The sequence below is a fragment of the Hippoglossus stenolepis genome, chromosome 4 (genome assembly GCF_022539355.2).
Source record: "Hippoglossus stenolepis isolate QCI-W04-F060 chromosome 4, HSTE1.2, whole genome shotgun sequence".
Lineage (NCBI taxonomy): Eukaryota > Metazoa > Chordata > Actinopteri > Pleuronectiformes > Pleuronectidae > Hippoglossus > Hippoglossus stenolepis.
In genome coordinates this window covers 22,495,836-22,518,094 of record NC_061486.1, presented here as the reverse complement: position 1 = coordinate 22,518,094, position 22,259 = coordinate 22,495,836, and the positions used below count along the sequence as shown (strand labels likewise).

The 22,259-nt window shown below is 41.7% G+C and overlaps 1 protein-coding gene across 1 annotated transcript; it reads right to left on the bottom strand.

Annotated features, from left to right (window-relative positions):
- Window positions 1-14,020: 14,020 nt before the first annotated feature.
- Window positions 14,021-18,912, bottom strand: smtla (somatolactin alpha). The gene is made up of 5 exons (XM_035153472.2): window positions 18,789-18,912; window positions 18,362-18,549; window positions 16,898-17,011; window positions 15,233-15,412; window positions 14,021-15,105 (listed from the first exon to the last, which is right to left on the bottom strand). Exons 1-5 carry the CDS (start codon window positions 18,802-18,804, stop codon window positions 14,911-14,913), a joined length of 693 nt encoding a protein of 230 aa, XP_035009363.1. The 5' UTR covers window positions 18,805-18,912; the 3' UTR covers window positions 14,021-14,910.
- Window positions 18,913-22,259: the final 3,347 nt, after the last annotated feature.

Genomic DNA, 22,259 nt, shown 5'->3' with positions numbered 1-22,259 from the left:
GTGCCCTTGAGCAAGGAACTTACCTGATCCAGGAGGGCACGAAGTGTGTGTGTGTGTGTGAGGCTGTGGTTTCAGCTCCCAGATGTGCAGTCATTCATCAACGGTAGGAATGTGAGGCGATGTGTTGCTAAATTATTTTCTGGATGTAGAATATGTACAAATGACAGTTACCAGAATAAAAGGCTTATTATATAAAAAAAATGAAAGGAAAATACTAAAAAACTTAAAAACTTGAATTTGCTCACACCATCCTGGGAAAACAACATCAAACGGTGAATGTTGTGTGTCATACTCACTTGCATATATTCTCCCATCTCTGATGACAAATCAAAACAACTCTAAATGGAGGCTGTTTATCACCAGGGACTAAAACAACTGTTTAGAGACAATCCCAGAACGCAGGCTGTTGAGGGGAGGAAAATCTTCTGGAGAACACTTCAAAGTGGTCCCAAATGAGTGGACTCATAAATGGTTTTTTGCCCCTCAAGTGTGCTCGGCGCAATCACTCTCGAGCAGCGAGGATAAAGAAATGAGGCAGATTGTTTGTGACAATTAGGGTGATGCCAGATACTGCCCTCTGTGGCCTCTGCAATCACTTGTCCCCATCAGCCAACTCTGTTTATCAGTAATTGCAATTTGGAAAGAACTCTGAGGCGATTAGGCCCAGGGAGTGGTCAGACAGAGAGCTCGCCCAGCCCTAAACAAGAGCCCAGTGTCTGGGCAGAGTCTGCACGAGGGCCCACTGAGATAGAGGGAGAGAGAGAGAGAGAGAGAGAGAGTGCAGGGGCAAGGGAAAGTGTGAAAGGAAGGAAGGAAGGAGGGAAGAGAAGGAAGGAAGGAAGGAAGGAAGGACTGAGGAAGGAAGGAAGGAAGGAAGGAAGGAAGGAAGGAAGGAAGGAAATATCAGACAAATATACTGCATCGACCACATCTACGGAACTATAAACCATCTGATCTTTAACTCATCCTGTCTGATAAGAATCATTATTTTGTCACATTTTTACCTTTTTTTTATAATTTGAGAGCAGAATTATTGAAAACCACTGTCGAACCATGGTGGCAAATAAGAAAGGACTTTGCAAATCTAATATTTCTAAGGTAAACTTTTCCCTAGATTGCATATGGTCATTTTAAAGAAATAAAAAAATGTGATATATTCCCCGACAATATATCTTAAGTATTGTGAGCAATTAAATACTTGAGAGGGAATTGAGGCTTTAATCATGATTTACCACAACAGTTCATAATCTTTTTTTCATTTTTATTTGTGCATAAGTGCATTCAGGGTCCCAGAAGCTTCAGCCGACGACCTGTCTCAGTCATGTTGCTCATTTACACACTGTCTCACACGCTCATGCATGACAGACGGGGTAAAGCAGAACCTTGAACGCACCGCGTTAATCATAGTAAAGTCTGACACATTCAAAGGTTTGCCAACAAAAATCATCCGATATGAGTCTTTCATTGACATATTGGTATCAGCATTTGTTTGCTGATATGAAAGCTTTTATTTTGCAGAATCAACTGCTGCTCACTGTCTGACGCCAGGATTGTTTCTTCTCATAGCAGCTGGGGAATAGTCCTAATCACTGTCTGTGTTTGTTTGCTCTAACAAAGAAAAGACACATATATGCCATGTCAAATGATGCTTTGGGGATTTTTCCTCAATACAAATGTCTGAAACTAAATAGACATTTCTCAATTATTGTATATCTTTCTGTACATTTTATATAAAAACATTTTTGTATTCAACTTGAATATATTTGGTTGGGTTTGTGTTTTGTTTTTATTACATGACTACACTTAAAAATATCAAGCCTCATTTACAATTCTTTGTGTCATGAGTGTTTGATAATGACAATGAATCACTGCCAAAACTTTTTTTTTTACAAATATATATACCTGCACATATATTGGTATATTACACCCTAATATTGCTGCATTGCCCCCCAAATACCCATATTCCTATAGTCTTCACTACTATCATTATTTTTCCCTTTCCCAATATTCCATATTGGAACACTACAGTCTGTCTCTGATATGGTTTTGTGAAACATCACACACATACAACAGAGAAAAAGTGTGAAAGATGGAATGAAAGAAGCAGCTGTTGAAGTGAATGAACATCCACGTGTATACATCCCTCCATCTGCATATCACATCAAACACACTCAAAGTCAAAGAAGGTAGGCCTGGAGTGTTATCCCAACGTCACAATAACAACTAGTACTGTTCATGCTGCAAATGCTTTTTCCAGCGAAACACAGAACATTTCAGGAACATGTCTGACATCTAGTGGATACCTCTAGTAGCTGCAAGTCATTTTTTCATGTGGTTTGTCATTTCCAGGTATTCCCGCTGTGTTTTGAGAGATGTTGCAGTGCATCAGGATGCCAGATGGTGTGAAACCTGCTGGATGTGACAGCTAAGAACTCACAGAGACAATCTGAGGCTGCGAAATGATTCTGACACCCTTTTAATTTCTCTCCCTTCACACGTTTTGTTGTTCTCTCTGCCTAATACACATACACACAAAGAGACTTTGATCAAGTCCTTTGGGTCTGTGTACACTAGTAATGTATATGTGTCCTGAGCTTTTCACACCACAGAAAAATGTGTTGTTCACCACCCATCCAAACCAAAAACACAAACTGTATCACTGTACATAAAATCAGATTTCAAAATAAAATAAAAAAAATAAGCCTGCTCTGAAACTCTGGGGGCTTGTCTGCAGAAGATGTCCAAAGCATGCCTTACCTTTTTCGACCTGTAACATTAGATGCCAGTAGTGAAAAATCACCTGTATTTGGGTGGTGGGTGCCACAGAGAACGAGGTGTCCCTCACTTTGCCATTAAACATGTCAAATCACAGCATCACAAAGCAGCTCTCTCTCTCATTGGTGGACACATGCTGCAGATGATGGGACAGATGTCTTTGGAATGGGGGGATGAGGGCCCAGGAGTGAGGTGTCAGAGTTTCACCTGGTGTAAAAGGGCGGAAGTGTGCTGTTGGTGGTGATACTCTTGTCATCTTGTGAGTCTTAGAATAGAATTTGAATAAGGCGAGCTGTTCTGCAAACTGTGGCTCACAGGAAAGATGCTGTTCTGGAGTAATCTGGAGGCTGTAGCAGGTGGAGTATCTTGCACTGAACCACTAATGCTAATCAATCAAAAAACACCAAATAATGAAAAAACTTTGTTGTGAAAAAACAGTTCAATTAACAATTTACATTTAAAAATAAACCTCTGTATTTATTTAACATGGACTTTAATGTTGCCTTGGTTTAAATCGTCATTAATACAGTATAGTGTATAAATGTATAGTGTGGTTGACACATTATTTAAATATATTTTGAGTTAATAAATTAAAAAGTGCATTTCACCAATTGAGAATTTTTTTGGGGGACATTTTATCCAAAGATCCTGTTGGAATTCAATAATAGAGATAGATGGATAGATTTAATTTGAGTTAGACTTTTAATTATTTAGTTATGTACATCCTATTACTTGAAAAATATATATCCACAAGTACAAAGTGAGTATCAAAATGTTCCATATCAGAGCTGTCAGCTGAATCAGGAGCTCATATCCCTGAACAACAGTGTGCCATGATACAGAATGTACATATTCTTATTTTCTTCAGTACTGAGCTGTACGCCAGAGAGTGTTTTATATTTTCTTGTAATGTCATGGGAAAGTACTCGAGACATCATAGACAGGTGCATCAGCTGATCTCAGATAGTTCCGGCTATACTAACGAAGAGAAATGATAAAATCAACATGGGAACTGAATCTGCATGATTCATCTGAGGCAGGGAGCCGACAACTTGTTTTCAATACACTTAAGAAAAATCTGAAAAATTCATAAATGCATGTGGTACCATATAGAAAGCTCCCATATTGCATCCTGAAGCCAGGGGCTCTGCAGGCTGCAGGTTAGCCCTGCTTGGAGCTGAGATCTCTGCACATGTACAGGCACAAACACACACATGCACAGACACAGAGGTGTCTTCATGTCTTCAGAGGACATTACTTTGACTTACATTCATTTCCTGGAGACGTTCTCTAACCTTAACCATAACTACCTCACGTCTAACCAAACCTGAACCCACACTTAACCTTAATTTATCATGATTTTACCTTACAGGGACTTGCTCTCTGTCCCCCAAAAGGAAGACATGTCCCCACAATGTAGTGTGTTGTTAGATTTAGGTCCCCACAACATGAGCAATACAGAGCCTGTGCACACACACACACTCAAAAACAACTAATCAATGTGAAGTTGGAGCTCCAGCAAAACGGTGAACTTTCAATCTTGTTCACACCTAAAAATCAATTTGATGTCAAGTTATGCTTCAATGCCAAAGCCCACCAAAACAAACAACAAAAAGACATCAGCAGAGAATTGGAAAGTCAAATAAATCACTGTTATCAGTTTCAAACAGGGAGAGCCAGTGAATCGTGCCGCTGCCAACCAAGACCTTGTGTTTTTTGTACCTTTAATTAGACATTTGCCTTTTAAAAGTCACCAGTTGGCAGCCACGTGGCCTTGAGACGGCCAAAACAAAAACAGAGGAGCGCTGCCCTCAGATGCGTCCGCCGCTCATTCATGTCAAAGAAACTGGAAACAATGCCAAACCCTCAGGACGTTCTGGGAGCCAAACAGCTTACAGTAGTGTGCGTGTCAAAGAATAGACTGCTGCTCATTGAGCATGTATCCCCCAGGCCATATCCTGTCCACCTTCAGTCAGTCCATATACTGCCGTTTTATCAACACGTGTAGCTCAAGAGGACTGAGCTTCAATTCATCGAACGATTGCCAACGATGAATATAAAGCCAGTCGAGCGGGGACTTCTGCCAAATAGTCACCTTAAATTCAAATGGAATTTTCACACACTCACAGACATAAGAAAATGGCACAAAGGTTGAAAAACACAATGTTTGAAAAAAGTGAAATGAAGTTCCCTGATCGGTGCCAAAATTAAATGGGTCCCTCTTTAACTCATACCACATCCCCCCAGCATGTTTGATGCAAATATGTTCAGTAGTTTTCTCTGTAATTTAGCTTAAAAACAACCAACAATCACACAGGGGTGAAAACAAAACCTCCTTGGCGGAAGAAATCAGTGGTCATGTCTTTTCTTTAATAATTTTATTGAACTTTTTATTGCAGGGTCAAAAATAATTTCCCCTCCGTTATATTGAATCAATTCGTTGCTCCTACACTCTACATAATACACCAAGCCCTTTCATGTACTTTCCCCATCCCATCCTGTAGCCTTTACCCTCTCCAGCCCCCCCCCCACCTCACCCTCACCCCTCCATCCTGTCTGCAGGCTGCCAGGCACAGATAAGGTGTCTTGGCAGGGAGCTGGAGTGCTGTCCTTCGCCTCGCTGAGTGGGAATCCAGGAAGCGGTGTTCACGCCACATCGCTGGAACAATAGGACGGGGGTTGGGTTTAGCAATACGAAAATGAAAAACAAAACAAGAAAAAGGTGAAAACGATTGTGGGACAATCAGAGCAACATTTATTTTCTCGGATTCGATTGTGTTTTGTGACGTATGTCGTTAAAAGGCCCTTTGTCTTAAAGCTAAATCCTCAGCCTGCTCCACAAAATGTTAAATCTTTATTTCTTTTCTCAAGTGGTTTTTTCCAACTTAAATGCACCTTCAACACACTTAAACTTATTTTGCCATAAAAACTATGTAGTTTGTCTGTATCATGTACATCCCTCGTACTCTCAGTGATTTCCACTCCAAATGCATTCGAGCCACAGTTTGATGTATCAACATTCAGAGAGACAAATTAATAATAATAGAAAAACTGAGAGCAAAATGACACATGGCTCCGGTGCATTCTGTTGGATTAAGGCATCCCTCCAGATGACACATATAGGAATCCTGCAATGCCATAAAGATAGTGAAAATTGAGCTCGCACTGAAGTTGTGTCAGTGTGTCTACGTGTCTGTTTCGGTGCAAAGCAGCTGCAGAGCTTAGTTTGTGGTTTGGGCTGAAAACAAACTGCCATCACCAGCTCGGCTCCCTGTCTGATTTACAGTCAGACCTTAATCAGGCGTGTACAAAAACATGGACCTCTTTCACACCCGGCCCACACGTGCACGCAAGCACTTTCACAATCCTAACACTCCACCTTGCTGCAGCCCCTCTCTGCTTCTCCTTCCAGCCAGATAAGCCACAGATAAATTTACAACACAATCAGATGAATGTTGCTGTGAAGGTTTGGTTTGAAAACTAACTCAAGGCAGGAGTAGTGTTTCTATTAATCATCCAGTACGGGTTTTTTTTATTGCATATAATAAGAAACAGCAATGCAAGTGAAAACACATGTTTTCAGACAACAACTCACTTATACAACCCAGGGAGGTTATGTTTTCACCAATGTATGTTTGTTTATTTGTTGGTTAGGTAGATCACACAAAAACGACGGCACGGATTACAGTGAGATCTGTTGGATCGATGTGGTACGGGTCAGGGAGGAGCCCGCTTAATATTGTTCCCGATCTGGATTAGGGGGCGGATCCACGTTTTTTTTTCTTACTTTATTTAACACAATGAGATATTTTGAACGCCTTTCTTGATTTCTCAGAGAATAATTCCTGGGTCAAGATGAAAACATTTCAACTCTGAAATGTATTTGAAGTATATGCAATTTGCCATTAATGCAGCTGGCAAAGGATCTTCACTTAGTTAATGTCACTTCTTGAGATCAAGTATGTACTTTGAGAAAAACATGGCCCACGTGCAGCTGCCGAACTTGTGCCCTTGTCCTCTCTCTATCCTCCTGTCACTCACAATGTAACTCTTGTCTCAAAGGTTAATACTGTGTCTTCAAAATGATCTGGAGCTACCTACACAACCTTGAAACATCACCTGCCATGTTAAAGTGTTTGCATCACATCTGCTTGGCCCCTTTGAGCAGAGTTATGGTCTCTCCCTTGGAGAAACTTGTCCATGCCTTTCTCTTCAGTCGACGTGACTGTAAAGGTGTGTTTACGGGGTCTCTAAAAGTCGACCAGAGACCTGCAGCAGCTCGAGTCTTCACTAACACCGATGTCACTCCAATTCTCAGATCTCCACACTGACTCCCTGATTGTCAAAGAGTTGACCTCAAACACCTCCCGTTGGTTTATAAAGCCCTGAATGGTTTAGGGCATCTATACATCTCTGATCTGCTGCCACGTTATGAACCATTCATTCCCCTCAAGTCGTCAGGAACAGGTCTGTTTTCTGTCCCCATAGTCAAAGCCAAACATGGAGAAGCAGAGTTCAGTTTGTATTCTACACATTTATGGAACATGCTCCCAGAGAACTGCAGGTCCTCTGCAACTCTTAGTTCTTTTAAATCAATGCTGAACTCATTTGACTTACTTTTTTATGACTCATTTCTTACACGCTGCTGTTTCACTTTCAATTTTATTCCTCATTTTTATCGATTTTTTTTATCAAATTCTCAATATACGTCTTCACTTTCTTTTAAAACGATGCTTTCTGTGTATTGTCTTGAATTCTCCTTGAATTGCCTTCATATTGAAATGTGCTATACAAATGTACTTGCCAGGCCGTTCAGGATAGGCTTTTAAAGTCACACTTACATGGTTGTGCTGTGGCAGAGTACAACCTCTCAATCATGTGCAATACTAAAATAAACTGTAACAGCTACATGCAAATGCTGTCAGAAAATAGGTGTGGGGGCCATCGGTCTCTCTTCACCGGTCTGACACAACCATGACGTAATGTCTCCATCCCTAAATCTGCTGCCTCGGGACCAAATATATCACTCTTCCTCTATTATTGTCAAGTAGCATCTGACCTCACTTTTCACCAGATGAAAATCCAACCACCCTCACGGCCTGCTTCAAGTGGTTTGGAGCTACATAAACAGTTGGTCAGCTGCAGAGGGCATGGGAGGAAGCCACAAATTTGGGGGTAGAGTATGGGGGGGGGACCACAGCAAGTAAACATTGTAATTTCCAGCATCATTCATGGAGTCTTGATCGTGAGTGGATGGGTCCCAGTAACAGACAGCGTGTAGCATTTAGACCCAAATTAATATTGGATGTACTTTTTAAATTTGACTCGCTGCCAAACTGAAAGTTGTTTAACATATGAGCGGCAGGATCCCGCTGAGAGGAGGATTATAATGGTTTCAAACTCCACGTTATCCATCCATATGAATACAGAAGCTCTGGTGGTCACCTCTCAAAGAATTTAACTGGAATGCTTGAATACGTTTAGAAAAATTCACCCTTGTTCACATACAGCACAGTCAGTATCGCGGCTCTGGCAGTTTCATTAACAACCGCGCAAACTTCGCTGGGGCATTACATCATTAATGGTGTACTGGTGGCCCACTGTGCTGGCTACACCCGGAATCAGGAGCAGCGTGAGCAGAAAACACTGCAACAAAGGTCAAAGGGGCCTCATCTGAATCTGACAAGAGTCGCCCACAGACTGAAAGCAGGGTCCAAATGTCAAGAAGTCACACAAATATCTGTGAATACAGTAACTACAATGTGAAGTCATTATCCGAGCACAACAGATCAATACACATAAACCTCTGCTGACCTTCTCCACTCGCCAACCTTGTTTCAATCTCAACATTTTTAGTCTTAATGAGGCAACAACCTGGTTAAATAAATTCTAAAGTTATGACTGACTTAGTTCTTAATCCACTCCCGAGTTCAACTTTTTGAGTTTGTTTGTGTGTTCATGGCACAATCATGTTGCTCAGTACTTTCTTTGTTTTGACTTCTAAAATAAATCTATCATATTTTGATTGATACACTTTCGTAAATTTGAAATGCATCACACTCACCCAGCCTCAGCCATTCCTCTTTATTGTACCATATGTCAGAGGAGGGATGTATTCTTCCTGCATACCTTTTTATATTCAGGATTGCTGCCATCAGGGGAAGGCAAAACAAACAGGAAAAAAGGCAGATGACGTGAGCGGCGTTTTCCCCAAGCCAAACCAGAGATGCGGTAAATCATAATCCCTGAGCCGAAACTGAATTCACCCCACCGATCAAAACCCATTTAGGATCAGAGGCCAGAGGTCCAACCATTTACCATTTGTGAGCTCCCCCTTTTTTTTTTTTACCCCAATCCTTTTCTTTCAGGAGAAGAAAACAGATAAATGAAATTCAAATACACAAGGATAATCCCTGGCGTCTGTCCAAAAAGGAAATTATTATATTTGAAGTTATGAAAGTGCTTCCTGAAGTGGAGGAAATGCACGAGATTCTTAGGCCTGTGTCTTGATCTAAGAAAAACATAAGCAGACGCGCACTGGCAGAAAGCCCCTCCATGTGCACTTTGATTCACAATATATCTCAAAGCAGGAAGATTTTTCAAATAAAAAAAGCAGAATTGGTGGAAAACTCCAAAAGGTCCTTCTAGCCAGAGACGTGAAGGGAGGAAATTGCGTTGATTTAAGCTCAGCTTCTTTTGGCATCTGTCCGCTGTCTTCGTTTTTCTTTCCTAAAGTGAGGGCGTTTGTTCCACATCCGCTGGTTTAGATACAGTCAGCTAAGATGTTTTTCTTTGTCTCTCGTTATATCCACAGTAAGCTGATGAGTGGACGTAAGCGGCGGTATCTCACTGCTTTGTAGCAAACACTAGAAAACTTCAACTACAGACAGATTTCTTTTTCTGTGGACAAGCCAGAACAGACGTAAACTTTTTCATTCATAAATGAAACTTACAAGGCTGCGTTCAGTGAGGATGATACTTTCTTTAAATGTGTTAATCTGTTCATGTTCACATTTGAATCAAAGTAATCAATAATGAGAGGGTAAAGAGGGTAATTGGTGAGCAGGTAACATCAGACCCCGCCTCCTACACCAAGAGCATCAACAAATGACTTTAAATGGATTTGGAAAAGGCCATCGCCAAGACTCAATGAGACACAATGGTGTAGAAGCTCTGCAAGTACTTTTACTTTGATAATTTAACTTATTACTGCAAGTAGAAAATTGAATGTGGTAGTTTTACTTTAAATTTTTGGGGTATTTATTTGTACCTTTACTTTAGTGAAATGTTTGAGTTCTTCCTCCTCTTCTGATGATCAGTCTTTTCTGTCTTGTCGTGTAGATTTAGCCAAAGGCCAAAACATTCTCTATGTCCCACATATGGACGCTTGGTCAGGGCCCATTTAGCATCAGTTAGTAGAGCGGATTAGAGTTCATTTTTTATTTTATCTGTTGCTTGATGAAGTTTGTGTCTCATGTTCATCGTAGAAAAAAACAAACAATTACACAGTCCTGATATTACTTTACCTTTTAAGGAAGAAAGTGCAAAGTAGAGTAAGTGAAATCGATATATTCCTAATATTAATATCAGGATTTTAATGTTTTTCAGTTATCACCATTGCTGCTCTATAGGTAGACTGTGTTTTAGGAACAACATGAGGGAATCTAAGGAAGCTGTGACGAATCTAAGTTTGAGTGCATATTTTTAGCACCTTGTCTGCAGCTTTTATTTACAACTTGTTGACGTTCTCCTCCTGTTTGTCTCGGTGTCTTCACAGCTTAGGAATGCTCTGTAGGACAACAGATCTGCGATTCCTTACCACGGCTAGGTGGCTTCAGTTCGGGACAATTGATAGTTGCCCCCCCGCTGAGTTCACATTGCATCCGCTGCTTTCCCCACCTTCTCCAGGGTAATCACCTAATTTCCTGGTGGTGTAAATCCTGCCGTTTGCAGTGCTCAACTGCCACAAACCAAGAAGACACCCCATAGGGCTTGTTTCACCATGACCGACACATTCCCCCTATTAATCATAGCCGCATGTTGAGGCATCCTCTTTCAGTGTCTGTGCCACATGCAGGTTATGTAATGGCAACAGCCGTGAAAGCCACTGTACAGGAAGCTTTCAGATAACACTGCAGTGATTTAACGGTTGGGTAAACAGGACACAACACCAAAGAGTTATTTCACTTGAGCCCCAAAAAAATGTTTGCTCATCTCTTAGTTATCCCTAAAGGCTGTAATACAATCATAATAGTATGGTAAAATTATTTTATTTAGTCTCCATGTGTTTCAGCTGTATTCATCTGTCATCGTGACTTTTTTTTGCGTCCACTATAACGCTGTCTTTCCTGGGTGAAACTCGAGCCTGCGGCTGCTACAACCTGACATCTTTAAACACATTGGAACGGTTAGGATGGCCTTGATCCCTGCGACCTCTCGACCTGCACTCGCGTCTCCACAGAGCCTTGAAGATATGCCTCGTCTGGGGAGCCAGGGGAGAGGCTGAGGGTGAGGGGTGGAGCTCCAGAGGTTCAAGATGTTTCCACTGCTCCAAGAGACGCGCTTGATTTCAAGATTAACACACACACGCGCGCAAGCAGCCGAGTTTGTCGTAGCCTCCGGGCCATGCTGAGCCCAGGATTGGTTGGCTGGCTCTGTTTGAGACCTTATGTGCGGTGGCCGAGACTTCTCACACAAGCGCATTAATGGGAAACATGAATGCTAAAACCACAACACAACTACAAAAGCAGAGGCAACAAAACAACAATGGAAGTGAGTGACAATGGATGCTGACAGTGAAACGAGCAGAGTTACTCACTGCAGTCAAGTGAGACGTTATTTTTTTAAGTTAGTCGCTGCTTAAAATGTGATGCTTGTCTTTTTGAGGTGTTACGGTAGAGTCCTTTTTGGACACTCTAAGCACTTACATCTAGAGGTAACAAATGCACGACTAGTTTCTCAGCATCCTTTTGAGAAAGGATGTTTCTAATTTCCACAATATTTTACTAATTTTCATAATATTGCAGGTGGAAGAAGGCTGTCCTCGAGAGCTGTGTTATGTGTCAGTCAAATAACATGTCCTTGTCAAATTAACCCGTAAGGTTCCAAAGCTGAGGGAAAGCTGTCCCCATCCAACGTGACTATCTGCTCAGACAATGTTTCTCTGAGGTGTTTAGGGCCAAGTACAATGCTTTCTGGGTCAACCAGGTCTGAATGTCTTTAATCTGCGTAACAATGGCAATGTATGTTGTGCTTTCAGATAATATTGCCTATAGGAAGCAGATATAAAGTGCAAAGTATTTGTGTTGGGGCTTTTGCACTCATGATTTCCGTCAAGGCACTTGTGTTAGTTGGTCTCGGCCAATGTACTTACGCCACTCTGTATCGCAAAAGCAGCAGCACTGGTTGTCAGAAGTTGAGATGCAAAGGAGAAGACCCATCCTCCTCTCCCGCTCGCACCTCCGCTCATTCCTTATTTCCGACCTCTACATTAGCAAACAGAAGTGACAAGTTCCAGATACAGCCTGAATATTTCATTATGGCAGAAAGAAAATGTGGAAGGAAAGGGCACAGAGCCGTCGCTACATGGTTTTCCAGTATGGGAGATCATACAGCGGCTGTGCGACCGTTTCAGGTCTTTCCAAGCTGTCGTTCTGAGCCCTAAATGAAAGCACAACAACAGTGTGGGAGCCAGCTGAGCCAGTGGAGGCTCATGGACTTCATACTTTTGAGTCTGGGTTTCATATCAAGCCAACTCCACTTCCTGGCCTAACTCCTCTGGCTGTGTACCTGCCCTCCAGCCATCCATTTTCTCTCCAGATCCAACCTAGTTCCCTGCATGTCACACCGCTCAGAGCTGTGCTCAGAACCGCTCCCAATCATTCTGGTCATATCGTTTTTTTTTTCCTCTCATATTTTTCCTGCTTCTTCCACTCTCTCAAATTAACTGACACATTTCAAATCACTACTGAGGAGAGAGGAAATAAAGAAAGCCCTCTTTCCTTCTCGTTGCCTCCTTCTCTCAGTCTGTTTTCTTTACATTTCCTGCTCCTTCCCTCTCCCTCTCTGTCTGCCTCCTCTGCTCCACTTATGCATCTCAGCAGTCTAGGTTTCCTTTCCTGAGGTTATAATAGTTAGACTGTGAAATCACCCGGGCCCCGTACACACCCCTCCCTTCATCTGTGTGTCCTTCTTTCCCCTTCCACTCCCCAACATCTTTATCTCCCTCCTCTGATCCCCTCCCTCCTCTAACTACTTATAGCCAATCTTTAATATTTATGGCCTCAAAGCTTGAGGAGTGGGTGGGAGCACGGGGCTTCAGCTCGCCGATGATTACCCACGTGTTGGGAGGGAACCAAGCGAGGTAAGGTGAGCGTCGCGCTGTGGAGCAGCAGAGCAGAACAGAACAGAACATAGATCTCTGGGCCCCCATACTGAAGTGATTAGGCCACAGGAAGCTGAACCTGACATTGCTGACACTAGGCCCCCTTACCACATCCTGCCTCAACATCCACCCACACCACATGACACCACCTCTCGATACTGACACCGGACTCGCTGTGGCCACCACAAGGCTGATTTACCTCTGGTGATATGTTCACAGAGGATGGAGGAGCAGAGGATGCAGCAGGACACTCGGGAGACCCCAAAAAAAAAGGGGCAAGAAGAAACCCGAGATGAGTGAAAAGGAATAAAGAGAAATGCATGTGGAAACTGCTCTCTTTATTGTTTCCTTGTTTCGTGGCGTGGTGCTGGATGTGAACAGGAACAAGCAATTCAAGTCTATTAGCTGCACTGCAGGTGCTTCATTTTGGGTTCAAGGATCACATGGGTCAAGGCATATGAAATTGCCTTAGTTTTCTTTTCCTCATATGAAAACTTTGCGACATGGGCTCATATATGACTCATACATTGTCCCACATTTGGATTCATATCTCTCTTAGGAAAGAAAAAGAGGAATAACTTGTCCAAAGAGAAAACATGCACATGTTAAAAATTGTCTTCACCAATCCAGTGCGTGTTATCTTTGCACTTGGCAATGTACGATGCAATGCTATAAATTGCATGGTAGTTCAAGTAAATAATTTAATGATTAAGATAACCTTCATGGCAGAGCACTACTGCCCTCTTGTGTTTGGGGGTGGAAAGGGCAGAATAAAAGCTTAGACATGCCTCTCCGTCATTGTGACTTTGGAGATGGTTTCACTCACTCTTTTAAGATAACACATACAATATTGGTAATATATATTTTTCCACAACTTGCTTTATTAGCTTCTTAAATCAGCAGTGCATGCAACTTAATTTACACATGAAAGCATAAAAAAGTATGTTTGCATTCTGCATGACATATTCACATCTAACATTTAGAATGAAAATAATAGGATATTCACCCATTTGAATTATGCATTCAAAGTGAATAACACATTACATTCAGGTTGAATTAGGCACATTTAGGCATTGATATGTTCACAATTCTTTGAGGAGCACTCAACAAATCTCAGCCGGGGTCAAACCACAAACCCCAGATAAATCTTTCCCTCTCCATCCTAGCTGTTGTTTGTCTTCTTTCGCTCTGTCTCCCTCACACTCTCTTTCGCCAATCAAACTGTGTTTCTTTCTCTGAGCGCCTGCTGCTCCCTGTTTGATTCCCGTCTCCGGTGAAAGTGTTTCATTTCACTAATGCAGAAGTGAAACCAACTCCATTTAAAAAGGGAGTCTCGCTGAATACTCAAGGGGCCGTGGGAATAATCAAAACACCGCAAGAGTCAGCGAGGAATACAAACTCCAGTTAGGAACAAAGGAAATGGAAATCAATGGCAGGATATGCAGATTTATTTGACAGCTCAACACGCAAAATAATCTTTTGGGAGTTTGCCCTCTGTTGCCTCCGCTAGGTTAAAATAACAACTGAGATGTGGAGTCTATAAAATTCAGCGTGATGAAGAAAGGGCAAAGCATTACACCTACTTAGTTTTGTGTGAAGGTGCTCCAAAACAATCAATAACGAATGCACTGCATTTTCAAGCAAGGCAGAATGGCCCGAGGCATGGTCATATCTATAAATGCACCGCTACCAACCTCAGGAATTAATTTAAAGATAAACAGTGTATTATTTAAAAAGCTGCACAACATGTTTTATGCGCAGTTGTATTTGTCAGTTTGTCGACACTTGAGGAGCTTGAGGAAGATCTCCATCTTATGGGCATCTTTCTTGAAGCAGCTGAGCAGGGTATAGTCTCTCATCACCGATTCCAGCATATCTGGCAGCACGTCGTACTGGAACAGGCCTTGTTCGTTGTAGGTTGCAGTCAACATTCCCTCGTCCAACATCTGCGTGGAAGCGTTGAGGAGAGAATAAGAAATGGAGTTTGAATGGAGAAACAGGTTTCTAATGTGTAATTGGGATGAAACTAACTAAACTTTAAATTGACTGCACTGTAACCCTGATGCGACCCACCTTCCTGATAAGCACCACCACCCCTTGCTCCAGACTGATCAGTTTGTCAGACACCCACTTGGTCTTGTTGAGGAGCATTTCCGAAGCGTTGTCGTAGCGATCTAGCGTGGTCTGCAGGTAGACCAGGGGCTCGATCCACGACTGGACCAGCAACAGCACGGAGTGGAGCAGCCATGTATCCTGCAGGGCACACAGATGAGGAGTCAAACTAGTGAATTAAAACATAAACGGACCACAAATATCTCCTCAAACATAAAGATTATATTAGAAAAGATTATCCTTTATCCGACTATGCATGGGAAACAATACTCTGTTAAAGGGAATAGTGAAAGGCACAGTAAAAGGTCTTTACCTTTTTCAGGGTCTTTAACAAAGTTAGTAAAAAATACAATATAATTGTACATAATTGTACTGATTGTACATTCTAACAGCAGCAAGACCTAAGAAACTGCGACACGTATAAATACAAAAGACACAGCAAAAACAAACATGACACAGCTCCAGCTCTGCGAACATTCATTTTTGCATTCAATAACAAGCCATTTGTCCTTCAGGACTTCTGAAAGAGAGTCAGGAGCGATCAAAATAGACTCAACAACTTGAGAAGTGTTAAGAACTATAGACTTAATAACAGTCTGGTTTTAAATCAATGGCTTGTCAGCTGCAAAACATTCAGCGACAATAAAGTAGGTTGAAAAGCCGTGGGTGAAGCAGTCTGCTTAAATTCCCCTTAAGCAGAGCAGACTTTAAAGCAAGAGCAAATGACCATCGCACAAATGGCCGTTAAAGTGCAGAGGAGGCAATATTTCAGCAGAAAGGGCAGAGGATAAATTACTAACATTAAGAAGAGCCTTGCGGTATATGCAGTTTTAAAGATCACATTTAGTATTATAGTGATGACACAACTTTCAACCAGCAGTTGCATGATACCAGCGAGGAGTCCTTGACTAAATTGCATTTTTACATTATTTTCTGCACTTGGTGTTTGTCAATGCTCTACAATAATCCTCCTTCAACTAACAGAGCTACAGCTCACATGAGCCAAATCCCCCGTCCCCGGCCCTTTGGCTCAGTTCAGTTTCCAGCCAACTGATCGAGTTGACCTTTCAGCCACCTGGCTGGACAAACACTAAAACCTCACACAGGCAACAGACAAGAGGGTTTTGAAATGTTATTGCACATTAATGAAATTTGATGAGCTTTTTATTTTAATTACTGCAAACATTCACTTGCACACTTGAGCACTGCAAAGTGAGTTATCAATATGCATATCAAGTATCATGCATCAACACCACCTAAAACACACACACACACACACACACGCACACACACACACACACACACACACACACACACACACACACACACACACACACACACACACACACACACACACACACACACACACACACACACACACACACACACACACACACACACAGGAACAATTATTATTAACAGGCACATGAACAACCAGACAGTGGTAGTAATATTCCTGCACACATACATGCACGCACTCACACAAATACATGCAACAATCCATTCCTTCATTCCTTTTGATTATGAACAATCACATAGCTGAAACGCACTCACACGAACACACTTAGTGGGTTGAGGATACAGTTCCTGACAAAGGAAACTAGTAACGTGTGACCATGCACTTACAGATATCTGTTGGATTTCACTTTTGGAGCTTGGGATGGGTAAGGCTTTGGTGATGCATGCATAGCCAGCCTGGTTCCTCTGGAGCCGCAATGGAAACGGGACAAACATCTCCTCCTACAATCCACGAGGAATGGGTGTAAATAAAATAAAGCAAAATCAAATCACAGACACCCATGTGCACAAATGCATATTTTTGTTAAAATGCATCTGATGACCTTAAACCAACATTTATCCTTGAACTGCCCATTATAATGTGGCATGTACAGTTATAAGAATAGGTTTATCTTTTTTCAGGTTTATTCTCTATATTCAGTATTGAAGAGTATAAGCAGCAGCATCATCGCATTGTGCCTTTGTTTTTTGGACTCAGCCCTGTAGCCCTGACCCTCTCACAGAACAGGTGAGGAGTGGACTCCTCCAACTCGGGGAAACGGTGGCCGAAGCTTCACCAGTCTCAGCCACTGAAAACACAGCGGAGCCCCATTTTGTTATCCAGCTTGTTCTCATCTGTAGACCCCATGCAGCGTCTTCTCTGTAACAAGGTCTACATCACCCCATTTCAAAGACAATTTTGCCTCTCAAGCCGCAGCGGAGTTAAAAAAAAAGGCGATTCAACAGGCTGGAAAAACCTGTGCTCTGGCTGCTGTGGTATACCATTATCACACACTCCACTGTAGGCCTGCTCCTTCAATAAAACATCTCTGGCTCAGAAGAAAGAGGGAAGATTACTTTGAAGCCGCACAGTGAGGCGATGATCATGTCAGAATAACACAGCAAATAACACAGAGTATCTAACAAAATCAGTCAGTTCTCTCTGTCCAGCATATTGTAACACAAACCAGCAAAAAAACACTTTGCTCGCTTTGTATGATTCAGTCCAAGTGGTGCTAGTTTGTAGGCTGTGGAGCCCATGATACAAAAAATAGTTTGCAACATGTAGGGCGAGCTACTGAGACTATAACAAATGAACGATGTCTTTTTAATTACTTTTTTTAGCATTGACGTGTTATAAAAACAACTGAATGCCATTGCTCTCTGGATGACTCCATTTTATTGCCTAACAAGATTATTTTTCTCCTCCATAAAAAGTGATGTTAGACAGCTCCTCAAACATAGCATTTAGCATCGCTGTCACTGGAGCCTAAGGCTACGTTTCTACAGCGCTGCTTTCCAAAATGCTCATTTCACCTTTCATTAAATATATATGTTTTAAAATCTGAACACATGCCCAACAGCTTCAAATCTGAATTTCCTAACTCTTTTCCTAATTGCACTGCAGCTGAAACCTCTCAGTCCAGGTACAATGTTTCTTTTTTTATTATTTTTCATGTGATCATGTGTGAAGATTGATTCAGTTTCTCTTGAAGAAATATTCTGCAAGAGCCTGCATGTGCCTACAATATATGATTTTTTCGAATACGGTGCACAAGTGTGAGGATTCCTGTTTTGCTCGGCTTTACTCACAAACATAGAACACGACTCCTCCGACACGCGGTAGATGAGCTCGGCGTGCTGGATGACTCGGTCTAGAAGTTTCTCTTGCGAGATGGAGGGGCAGCGGGAGAAGCTGCCCTGCTCGTCCTTGCAGTCTAGTGGGATGCTCGCAGCGAGCAAATAGGGCCAGAGCAACGCAGCCCACACACCCTGCTTGACTGAAGACGAACACATGCAGACGTGTACGTGAATGTTCATGAGTAAATACTCACCCAAAGCTGCACAGAAAAAGAACGTCTTCTGTCTCTTATCATTAGTTGTCTAGTAGGGCCTGGTTTACCTTCTTCAGACTACATACTGTACATGGAAATCACCGCACAAATAATTAAAGGGTCCTAATTTATATCTGATGACCCCACAGTTACAATACATACTCACAACAACCAGCGTCATTTACCTGTCATCATGTTCATGCTGTCAGGAGTCTTCAGGTCCTTCTTGCCGTTCTAACCCATCCTGACTTCTTTTATAGACCCTGACCAGGTCATGAATAAAGGAAAAGGTCCTTTTGGGCATGCATGGGTTCTTGTAAAAAAAAAGAAAAAAGAAGCAAGATGGTAACCGGATGTGTTTTATTTTACGTGGACGGTTGAAACCTCATTTCAAACAGGAACAAAGGTTTCTGCACACTTTCATTCTATCCAACACGCTGATCAGATTGGACAATAATCCAAGCATGAGGGCTAAAAGAGATTAGAGTCATGAAACAAGAACTACACAAAAAAATGAATGGGCTATAAAAAAAGATCTTTTCAGCTGAGGTAAATACGTAATGCAGATTTAAACATGTGTGACAGAGGAAAAGACGGTGTGTAACTGTAACGGACACAGCACAAAGGGGCTGGATGAATGAGAGTCACTGGGATCCACGAAAACCCCTGAAATCTGTTTTGTATGTATAATTTTGACATTCCTACTCTTTTCTGCTCTGAGAACCTCGGGTGTGTGCTCTACCCAGATGCTATGATGTCCCAATTGTAATGAATGTGTCTAGCTGTCGTAGAGCGAAGGAAGCACATATTTGAGAAGTAATCCATGCCTGTTTCAAAACAGTGCCAGCCGCGGTGAATGGGCATAAAGGAGTCCATGAAATGCTCCATTTTGCCATATTTTCTTTTTCAGCCCTGAACACTCGCTCCACTACTTGTTTTATCCTTCTGTTATTTGTGTAATCCTCCTGGAATACTGTAGAGAATGATTTATACGTCAGTTCGGGGTCATAAATACATCACATATTTAAGATACATCAATATGGGGCATTTTTTAATAGATGAAATTCAATAGCCAAATACTGTTCAATGTAAAACACAATTATACTGTACATTAAAACAATGACAGTAATTCAGAATACTGAATAGAATTGTGTACGTGGACTGCAGGCCTGAGCTCAGACGTCTGTTTTCTTCAGTGAGACATGTTTAAAGATAAGCAGGAGACAGCTGGGCATCAAAAAGCAGCAGCGGACGGGCGTCGTGTTACCAAACGGATGATTCCTATTCACGAACATCTTCAAGACACCTGAAGCCGTGTGTCACACAAGTCAACCTGTTTCATATGAAATAATGTTCTCTCTTCTTGACATCCCTCCTTCACGCCTCCACTTTTTCCCCCTCTCCGCTTCCGAGACAGGCAGATCTCTCCAAAACACATTGTTCCGGTTAATGTACGCAGAGATTGATAGAGCTGTGTATGTAGTTAATGTAAATGATTTGTACGTTCAAGCTTGTTCTGAGCGTTCATATTTTTTTTTACTTTTGCTTTTTGCACACATCAAATGGTGGCGTGCATGGAAATGTAAAACTAATGTCTGTTATTACCAGTATTTTAAAGCAGTGTTAATAACTATTAAAAAGACGACGAAGAGGTTGTCACAAAGAAGGTGAGATATAGATTTCAATAAAAGCCGAAATACACAATAACAACAGATTCAACAAATGTTTAATATCATAAAACATTTAAAACACAATACCCATGAACCCCACAGGAATAAATAAAAAGCTTGTTGTCATCTTAACAAGTTCTAATACAACAACATTTTAGCCCAATGTTCTCAAGTACAAAGATACTGTGAGCTTCCTAAAACAACAACATTCATTTAATGAAGGGTTCTCTGGTTTGATTGATTTCATTTAACCACAACATAAAGTAGCGACACAACTATAAATTACTTCAGAACTGAATATTCTTTCTCCTGGAGTATTTGTTTGAAAGGCTTTCAGATGTGTGAATTGTTATAAAAGTTGTTAAGTTTAACTGCTGAAGTTTCAATAGAACCTTCCAGTGCAATCACATTGAACACTGTCCTTTATCAGCAACCACTGGAATTCTAGTGCTTGAGTGACTGGTTCCTAAAAGATCCATCAGCACATTTTTATAAAAGTGAATTACAAAGTGTGAGTTGGCAACATTCAATATGAATTGCTTGTACCTTAGTTTATAATGCGAAAGTGATGAAATATTTTCTTCTGCTGTGAGTTTTAAAAATGATTAACCTCCAACACGTGAACACAAATATGGTTATAAGACAGACAGTAAGTTTCTATGTTGTTATAAACAGCCCATGTCGCTGTGTGGTCATAATTCACAAACACCCAGTGTTTGTATTTACTGTATGACTGAAGAAATCTTCCCTTGTCAGGGAGTAAGACTGGATCAGTCGACAGTGTCAGCAACAATCCAATGACAATATACCTGTACATTAGTCATCCGCCATAAACTCACTCCCCCTCTGACCTGTGCTCACTTTACACTTTAACAATAAACAACCTCCCTGATCACAAGTTATTCGGACACGCACAGGGCTGACGTTTACTTTGTGTTTGTTTGATTCTGAGAGACACGTTTAAACCTGCTACACAACACAAGACGTAGCTTGACGCGCACAGTCCGGACATCAGGGCGCAGTGTTGTAACTTCACTGTTGCAGAAAGAAGCGACGCCCCGTTCTATCCAGGAACATGATTATAAATTCAGCAGGTTTTAATAAAGATCGGTTCTAAGTGTGATGATCAGAGAACATCAGAGGATCAGAGTCACTTGTTGACCTGCGGGGGAGTGCGCCTCATTGCAGCGGTGCAGCCAAGTGGGGCCAGGTGGGGCCAGGTGGGGCCAGGTGGGGCCAAGTGGGGCCAAGTGGGGCCAGGTGGGGCCAGGTGGGGCCAGGTGGGGCCAAGTGGGGCCAGGTGGGGCCAGGTGGGGCCACCTTAATACAGTTAAGGCTGTTTTCAGTATTTGTCCTTTTAAGCCTTAGATGCAACACACTAGTCCAAAGGGAAGAATAGGAAATCAGTGTGGAGAGCACTGACCATTTTCATAGACCTACTGCTGTAGTCGGATTTTTGAATTGAAAACGTTATTTTGTAAATTACAGCACACTTGTAATAACAGTAACTGTCTATAATAATTTTTAAAGCACTTTCTAATTAAAAACAGATTTCATATTTGACTGATTTTATGAACTGATGAAAAAGCAGCCATGTGCAGTTATATAGTAAATTGTGGATGTGATACAATGAAATGCATCGAGATACATCTTTGTGCATTGGAATCGTTGATTGCTGAATCGGAGGACTAAGCTACCAGTGCCTCAACTTTACAGCTAACTAGCCAAAAGACAAAAATATAGATTCTAAGCACTTAAAGACTGATAGATCTTGTAAAGACATACAAATTATCATTGCTAAGAATAATACTTGTTTCTGTTCTTTCTCCTCTATGATGAATCACTTGAATTGCTCCCCATCCCATCTGTTGGCACCCCTGCTCACCAACAATGGTTGAAAACCCATGACGAGATCTCCTCAAAGCTTCGCAATCTCTGCCAGAGCTGCGGCCTAACACCTGAGCACTATTCCCCTCACTCCCTAAG